The sequence below is a fragment of the Octopus bimaculoides genome, chromosome 10 (genome assembly GCF_001194135.2).
Source record: "Octopus bimaculoides isolate UCB-OBI-ISO-001 chromosome 10, ASM119413v2, whole genome shotgun sequence".
Classification (NCBI taxonomy): domain Eukaryota; kingdom Metazoa; phylum Mollusca; class Cephalopoda; order Octopoda; family Octopodidae; genus Octopus; species Octopus bimaculoides.
Window position 1 is genome coordinate 17,874,189 of NC_068990.1, and position 9,323 is coordinate 17,883,511.

The following is a 9,323-nucleotide window of genomic DNA, read 5'->3' on the forward strand; positions in this document are numbered from 1 at the left end:
AAAGGAAAGTATTAGAGGAGAAAAGGCTCTACTTACTGTTTTCTGGTGGGGTGGCTCCCCTATGTTTTCGTGTGGGTGTCTCCACTAAATTTTGATAAAGGCTAATGGTTTCAAATTTTTGGCACAACGTAAAAAGCATCATCTGAACATGGCTGATGCCAGTACCCACTGACTGGTTCCCGTGCAGGTGGCACATAAAAAGCACTATCCAGATGTGATCAATGGCAGGCCTGTCTGACCAACTCCTGTGCCGGTGGCACGTAAAAAGCATCCACTACAATTCATGTACTGGAGTCAATGGTAGCAATTAACAATTTCCCATCAAAATTGCTAGCCTTATGCACACTAGTGTAGCTAGAGTGTTTGCCACCTGGAGTAGCCCTTCCGTTTGCTGCCCTTGGACCCCACAAAAAACACACTGCCTACAGCAGACCCAAAAGCGGTGCCCCTCTAAAAGTGCTACCTGGGTCAGACTGCTCCTAAAACCCCCACCCCCTCCCCAGCTACGCTAGTACTTGTGCCTAAATCAAAAACAGTTGAAGGTAGCAAGCTGGCAGAAATGTTAGTGTTGGAAGAATATGAAGGTCAATAAGATACCAGTTAAGTTCTAGGGGCAATGTAATTGATTAACACCTCAACTTAAAATTGCTGGCCTTTTGCCAAAACTTTGAAACTATTAAGGCAGAGAACTGACAAAATCATTTGCACATTAGACAAAATGTTTAACAGCACAACCTCCTTACATTCAATGTTCAATTTCTGGTGAGGTCAACTTTACCTTTCACCCTTTTGTGATCAATAAAACAAAGGACCAGTCAAGTACTGGGATTGATGTGACCCACTAACTTTGTCTCCTTAAAATTTTTGGCCTTGTGTTAACATTTGAAACCATTATTATTATTGTTCAAATAGTACTTATTTTAGCAGGGTTGATAAAATAAATGTTAGTTGATTACTGGAGTTGAGGCAACTGACTAACCCGCAACTCCTGAAATTGCTGGTCTTGTACCAAAATTTAAAACAATTATTATTATTAATATCATTATTTATTTATGTTGTTGCTTTATTTAATGCAAGCTGTTCCAAATACCACCCAAGAATCTCAAGTACCAACATGTCAGATATTTTGCTATGGATGTTATTCATGATTAATAATGGTATATTGTATGGGAGGGAGACCATAAACTGAAAACTAAGATTCTGTTAAATTTGTAATATTTCAGTTTCGAAAGAGTTTTAAAGGAATCAAATAGTTTCAAGTTGACAATATTTTTTCTTCGAATGTGGGCAGTACCCATGAGAACAATCTTTTGTAGTTCTGATACTTTTGAGTTTCCTGATATTTGGCTATATTGTTTAACAGCACCATTTGGTGATGTCTCCAAAGCTCTGATGATCACAAGTACCGTTACTTTTCTAAGCTGTTGTTATTATTATTATTATAAAAGCAACGTGGCGAGCTGGCAGAATCATTAGCACACTGGATGAAATGCTTAGTGGTATTATGCCTGTTGCTACATTCTGAGTTCAAATTCTGCTGAGATTGACTTTGCCCTTTCAGGGGTAATATATTAAGTACCAAGGAAACACTGGGGTCAATGTAATCAACTTACCCCCTCCCCAAAATCTCAAGCCTTGTGTCTAAAGTAGAAAGGATTATTATTATAAAAGCAGTGAAGTGGCAGAATCATAAGTGTAACACATGAAATGCTTAAATGCATTATTTCTGGCTCTTTATGTTCTGAGTTCAAATCCCACCAAGGTCAGGTTTGTCTTTCATCTTCTTGAGGTTGATAAAATAATTACCATACCATTGTGGTCAATGTAATTGACTAGTCCACTCTCCCCAAGTTGCGTTTATAGTAGAACTTGTGCTTATAGCAGAAAGAATTGTTATTTTTATTGCTATTTATTTATTATATTTTTCTTTTAGCCAACTTGTCCTGCTATGCTTGCTCCCACAAATACAGTCGAACAAGAAACACAAATTCCTGTGTGACTCATTTGACAGATGACTTTATACAAAAATGTTCTGAAAATCAGAAATATTGTCAGGTATGTATGCACTGGGAGGACAAAGGTGAGAAGATTATGATTGTTTTTTGTTTTATTTGGGGGAAACAATCAGTAAGGAGAAAGAGTATATAGCAAAGAGAGAGAGAGAGAGAGAGAGAGAGAGAGAGAGAGAGAGAATAAGTGGTAGGTAGGCTATCCCTGTAGGTGCAGTCTAGCCAAAGGTTTCAGTTGTCTGCTTTGCAACCCTGAGGTTTTGGGTTTGACCTCACTGCTTTGTGTCTTGAGCAAATGTCACTTTCTATAGCCTTGGGTTGACCCATACCTTGTGAGTGAAACTGGGTAAATGGAGATTGTATTGAAGCCCATAAGTTAGATTGTACTTTTAATTCAAAAAGAACAGCCTTATGCATTGTGTCATATTGATTCTGCTTGAGAATTATCCTTTAACGTACATATGTATGTGGAGTACTCAGCCACTTACATGTTAGTTCAGGAGCAGGTAATTATTCTCCACCCTTTTCCTACTGACTGTCCATGTAGATCAACTGTCCATTACCCTGTGTAACAAATTTTAATTTTCTTTTGTGTTTGGTCTGTAAGTATTATTTCATATTTGCTTCTATCTAGAAATCAAAGGAAATGACTACAATTCCCTTCAAACTTTGCTTTTGTGACTGGGATATCAATGCATTTCAGACAGATTCAGTACTGAGTTGCTGAAGCAGAATTTCCTGGAAGTTTCAAGAACTTCTGTGACGTTTCTAAAAGTTTCAAGAATTTCTAGAATGTTCTGGCAATATAAATGGCAGTATAAGGGATCATAAATTCAACAGTTCAGTTTACTTCTAGCTGTCCAAATGGAGATAAGTTTGAAGAAAGCAAAGTTTGAAGGAAATATTGTTCATTTTTCATACTTTCTAGGTATAAGCAAATAGGAAATAACAGTTGCTCCCTATGGACAAAAATTGTGTTACACAGTGTTTTATTACTATTATGTCTATTCCACTCGTGCCTATCTCTATTCATTCCCCTTACCCCTAACTTCTTCACCTTTTACTTTTTCAGACATGCTACACCAGACAACATATCAAATTACTTTTCCATTTACACATTTTCTTTTGCAGGTGAAAGCTGTTTTAACCTATGGTGATGTGAAATCCATACAAAGAGGCTGTGTCACCAGTTGCAAAACTATTTGCAAGTATATCCTGTTTGGAATTAGCAAGAAGATTTGCACCAAATGCTGTGATAAATATTTATGCAATGATGATATAGCTTCCCATGCTGCAGCTATGGACCCTAAACTCATAGTTTTCCTCACTTATATAACCGCTATTATTATTACTACTGCGGTTATTCAACGGTGAAATCGCGGTAAAAAATGGCAGACTTCCAGATTAAATATCTTACAGAATTTACTCTTGTCTTTCTTTGTTCTGAGATCAATCCCACTCTTTAGGGGTCAACTTTGCCTGTCCCCTCTCTCCAGAGCTTTTGTTGGTCCTAGCGCAACCCTGGTAAAGCAGAGATATTACCAAAAACAGTTCCAGCATTGACCATCTCTATTTTTTTTATCAGATGTAGTGTATCTAGGAGTACTTTAACCATTGTGTCTATTCATTTTTAAAATAGTAGGGTGTGATTTGAGGGAGATTTAGCTGCTATTTCTAGCAAATCAATCGATTGCTTAGAGGATTTTTCATTTGTTATTTCTCCTCCAGGGTTGTTGTTGTTTAGCTTCAGCTCAAACTTGATAAAAAAAAAAAAAAGTAGGCCCATGATGAAAGGTGTTTCAACATTTACTCTCTCAGTGTTTTTTGTTTACAGATATCACTCAGGTATGGTTGTGTGGTTAAAAAGCTTACTTTGCAACCACTTTGTTTCAGGTTCAGTCCCACTGTGCAAGTGTCTTACTCCATAGCCTCAGACTGACCAACCCCTTGTGAGTGAATTTGGTTGAAGGAAACTGTGTGGAAGCCTGTTGTATGTATGTATGTATATGTAAGCATGTATGTGCATGTCTTTGTGTTTGTATTTGTCCCTCACACCTCTCACCACTTAACAACTGGCGTTGGTTTGTTTATGTCCTGTATATTAGTGATTAGGCAAATGAGACTGATAGAATAAGTACCAAACTTTAAAACAAATAAGTACTGGGGTGGATTTGTTTGACTAAACCCTTCAAGGTGGTACCCCAGCATGGCCATAGTCCAGTGACTCAATCAAATCAGAAAATACATGATAATACATATATAACTACCTTATTAATGTATCTTTGTCTTTTTAAGATGGTAGGGAGTGAATTGCAGGACATTTGGCTACTACTTCTAGCAGTTCAAGCAACCATATAGAGGCCTTTTCATCTGTTGATAAACTAGGTTATATTATGACTTAATTGATTTATGTCATTGCCCTTTATACAACATATCTTATAACTTTGTATGACATCATTATTCTTCATTATGTGGTTGAGCATGATTAAATATAAATAAAAATAAGAACAAAAACTGTCAGTCATTTCTTTTTCCTCCTGCACCCCACAACTGGTTATTCTCACCTCTAATCCACTATTCACTACCTCCACCCTCCAACCCTACCCAGGCTTTACAGTTGTTGCCTACCTCCCCTCCCGTCACCCATTCCTCATCTCTCACCCCCTCCATACATACCTGCAAACCCCCACCTACCCACACTCCTTGTTCCTCTCTCCCCACTTGATTCTACTCACTTCGTACCTTGAAGGTCCACAGAGACACCTCATCACTTCTATTTCTTATCTCTTTCCAGTTCCATCTGATCACACTCACCCTCTCTTCTCAAATGTGAGTAGTCATGTGGCCCTTCTACAGCAAGAAACCTGTTCTGCTCTGGCCTTTTCTCTCATACTTTAACCCCTCATTTTCTAGTATAAAGTCACCCCACTTTGAGGATTAGTCACGGAAGGTGCATGGTGACCTTAATAGTGCTGGTACCATGAAAAAAGCACCAGCACATGCCGTGAGGTGGTTGACATTAGGAAGGGCATCCAGTGGTGGAAATCCTGCCAAGGGAGTACTGAAGTGCAATGCAGCTCTTGGACCCATTGGATCTTGTCAAACTGTCTAACCTATGCCAACATGGAGACTTAAAACAAAAAGATGATGACAATGGTGATGATGATGATGATGATTGAACGTTTACCTTAAAAACATTCCTTTAATAGTTTGCCTAAAAATGCCCCTTATCAAATTGTGATGAGATTAGGAGCATGTTGGACCTCATTGCTGTGCTAATTTATATGATTCATAAAAACCATATCTTGTTGATGTTCAAGCAAACATCAATACTTTTCTAATATTATTATTCTCTTATTTTACTTTTTTTCAGTAAAAACAGAAATTTGGCATAATCCAGCAATTCTTTATCTGAAGAAAAATTCCTTCTGGGGTTAAAATTTTCAAATTCTAAAGGAAAAATTGGTGATTCCAATGGGGATATTGTTTAGATTGGAAAATTACTTATGATTATTCACAGTGTTTTTGCTACATTTATTTCCCCTTAATGTTGATTTTTTTTTTCATTAGGCCTATAATATTAAATTAATATCAGGTGAAACAAAGGTAATATATTTCAACAGAAATATTGTAATATAAAGGTTAAAATTAAAACTTTCATTCAAAGCTTTATGTTAATTTATGTTCCAAATATCAGCTTAATAATTATTAAGATATTTTAACATGCTTCATTATTTTCAAAATGTATTGAAACAGAGGCAGTGTATTTCAACAGAAATTTGGCAATAAAAGAGTTAAAATGATCTAAATTAAAAATTTCAATCAAAACTTCATGCTAATTTATGTTCTGAATAAAGTGGCAAGCTGACAAAATCGTTAGCATGTTAGTAAAATGCTTAGCAGCGTTTCATCTGTCTTCTACATTTTGATTTAAATTCCACCAAGGTCCACTTTGCCTTTCGTCTTTTCAGGGTTAATAAAATAAGTACCAGTTGAACAATGGGGTTGATGTAATGAACCTGTCCCCTCCCCCAGAATTACTGGCCTTGTGCCAAAATTTGAAACCGATATTAATTTAAACGAAGGTAATGTATTTCAACAGAAATATGATAACAAAAGAGTTAAAATGATCTAAATTAAAACTTAACATCAAAATTTAATTTTGTTCTAAATAAGGAAGCAAGCAGGCAGAATTGTTAGCATGCTAGGCAAAATGCTTAGCAACATTTTGTTCATCTGTATGTTCTGAGTTCAAATTCTGCCGGAGTTTACTATGCTTTTCATCCTTTCAGAGTCAATCAAATAAATACTGATTGAACACTGTGGTTGATGTGATTGGCTTTCTCCCACCCACAAGATTACTGGCCTTGTGTCAAAATTTGACATCAATATTAAATGAAACAAAAGCAAGGGTTAAAATGATCTAAATTAAAAATTTCCATCAAAACTTCATATTAACTCATGTTCTAAATATTAACTTAATAATGACAAAGATATTTCAATAAATTCTTCATTATTTTCAAAATTTATTGAAACAGATGCAATGAATTCCAATGGAATTAACAACAATAACTAACAAATCACACATGTAATGTTTTTACAGCCTACCTGTAAATGTTTATTTTCCTCGTATTTATTTCAAATTATATCAAATTTAAATACAGTTTTATATATTTTGTTTCATTTTATATATTTTGTTTCATTTTATATTCTTAATACTGAACTTGGAGTAAAAGTTTTTCCAAATATTTCTGCTATTGTCAGCTTTGCTGCCTTTTATTGCAGAGCATGTGTTAAGGTATTTATTAAGTAGTAAGTACCATTTCCACACTGGTTATCAAAGTCATCGAGTGCCATGTCCCATACTGCAAAGCCACCAAATGCATTTTCTTTCAACCACTGAGCCTAAAAATAAAAACACAATTTTGTTGAACAAAAAGAAAGCAAACAAACAAAAAACAACCCTCCTCAAATTACTGAGCAATGCAATTGACTAAAAATTCTCAGTCTAATGACTCAGTCTAATGGCCTCAGTCTAATGACTGAAATAAGTAAAAGATAAAAGATATGCATTTACGTATGTGTGTGTCTTCGGGTTTGTTCTCCTGTCACTTGAAAACCTGCGTTGGTTTGTTTATGTTCTTGTAACTTAATAGTTCAGTCAAAGAAACTGATAGAATAAGTACAGACCTGAGAGAAAAATATTGGGATCAATTTGCTTGATTAAATTCTTCAATGCAGTGCCCCTGCATGGCCAGAGTCCAATGTTTGAAACAAGTGAAAGAAGAAAAGAAGAAAAGAAATAAAAATATTTCTAAAAAATCCAATGGAAGACTCACTTTGATTGTTAAACTCTGGGCATCATCATAACCAATCCATTGGTCGTCCATGACTAAATATGGCACCTTTTGTTCCTCAATCCAATATGTTTTGGCTCCACTCTTAATCATTTGGCAAATCTGAAAGAATTTCAGTAAAATCACTGTATGTTACAATCATCATCATCATCATCATCATCGTTTAACGTCCGCTTTCCATGCTAGCATGGGTTGGACGATTTGACTGAGGACTGGTGAAACCGGATGGCAACACCAGGCTCCAGTCTGATTTGGCAGAGTTTCTACAGCTGGATGCCCTTCCTAACGCCAACCACTCAGAGAGTGTAATATAATAAATAAATAAATAAATATAATAAATAAAATTTTTCCTTTAATTCTAATAGTTATTTAGCATTTCAAAATTCTTGGCACACTCATACATTAATATTAATTTCATTATTGTCACCACCACCACCACCACCACCTCTATCATCATCATCATCATCATCATCATCATCATCATCATCATCATCATTGTCTTTCTTGTTTTCATGTTCAGTTTATCATGATTGAATAGGTCGGATGGAATTTGTTGAGGTTAATTTTTCTATGGCCAGATGCTCTTCCTGTTGCTAATCCTCAACTGGTTCTAGGCAATGTTATATTGCCCCATGACTAGACATGTTTTCACAGAAGACTGGAAACTAAAGACACTGCATGTATAACGGTAACACTCATTTACGACAAAGACACACACACATACACATGATTAAACAGATTCCAAAGAGGTTGGCAAAATGATTTGTGAGTAGACTAAAAGTGTTGCCTGATTGTAAAATGGTGGAGGGTGCTTTTTAGGTTCCTGGTAATTTCTGACTGAGGAAACCTATGGATAAAGACATTCCTACAGGCATGTTTCTTGAGATAAAAGAATGTGATTCAAGGAAGGGAATTTAGTTGTTATTTCTAGCAGATCACATGGCCTCATAGAAGTTTTCTTGCTGGTGATGCTGTAGAATTATATTGTGATGTGGTAGCGAGGGCCTGATAATCATCTGAGTAATAGCGTCACCATTGAATACTTTCTGTCATCTATAAGATGTAGGGCTACACAGGTTGGCAGATACCCATGATTTTTCCAGCCAGGGCATATAATATAAAGATTCACCTTGTATCTTGAAAACAAGCATGGAAAGCCAAAGAAGTATATGATGGGCACCCTTCAAAAGAAAAAAAAAAAAGCCAGCCCACTTGAATTTTGAGAGTACTCACAGCCCCATACCAGGCCCAAGAGCAACCTTCTACTTTGGACAATTTCTCTTGGAGGCCCTGCTCCCAGTTGACTGATACATACATGCATGTGCATACACATGCACACTGTCAATTTCTGGGTAGCAAAATACCATCATGAAGCTTTGGTTGTGGTATAAATCTGGAACCACATTGTTGCACATAATCATACTTGTACCCATAAATATTTTATCAGTGCTTAAATTTGTTTATATTGTTGATTATAAAAATATAGACTGCACTCAAAAGATATTTTATCTCTTTTATGTATTTCTGTTAACAAGTGTAATGAGGTACTCGACAAGGGAAGTAATTAATCTTAAATATTTCCATCTTCATCTACCTGACTTTTATATCATCATCTTTGACACTTCTTGTCCTCACCTGGCAATCAAGTCCATTGCTTCCTTCAGCTGTGGCAAGGGTTTGGAGCTAAGCTGTCCGAACTTAGGATAAATGTACATGATATTTTATCATGCATAACTCACATGATTTGTGAGTAGACTAAAAGTGTTGCCTGATTGTAAAATGGTGGGTGGGGTGCATTCTATGCCTTGACCCAAGCATAGAACAGGACTCACCTCTTTGAGCTAGGAAATGAATGGAGTACCTGGTGTGTGTCTTGTGGCTACCCACTCCTGAAAAAATGGGGAAAAGGCCTGGGTATATATATTATGTATTATATATATATATATTTATATAATAT

At 36.1% G+C, this 9,323-nt stretch overlaps 2 protein-coding genes across 2 annotated transcripts in view; one reads left to right on the plus strand and one right to left on the minus strand.

Annotated features, from left to right (window-relative positions):
* Window positions 1–3,430, plus strand: part of LOC106883984 (uncharacterized) — a 26,373-nt gene extending 22,943 nt beyond the window's left edge. Inside the window, exons 2-3 of the mRNA XM_014935144.2 lie at window positions 1,934–2,055; window positions 3,141–3,430. Coding sequence (XP_014790630.1) covers window positions 1,934–2,055; window positions 3,141–3,383 — 365 coding nt within the window. The 3' untranslated portion in view covers window positions 3,384–3,430. The remainder of the gene's footprint in view (window positions 1–1,933; window positions 2,056–3,140) is intronic.
* Window positions 3,431–6,598: 3,168 nt separating this feature from the next.
* The window catches only part of LOC106883980 (acidic mammalian chitinase), a 77,877-nt gene continuing 75,152 nt past the window's right edge, over window positions 6,599–9,323 (minus strand). The window contains exons 9-10 of the mRNA XM_052971244.1: window positions 7,349–7,468; window positions 6,599–6,914 (exon numbers count right to left, since the gene is read on the minus strand). Coding sequence (XP_052827204.1) covers window positions 6,786–6,914; window positions 7,349–7,468 — 249 coding nt within the window. The 3' untranslated portion in view covers window positions 6,599–6,785. The remainder of the gene's footprint in view (window positions 6,915–7,348; window positions 7,469–9,323) is intronic.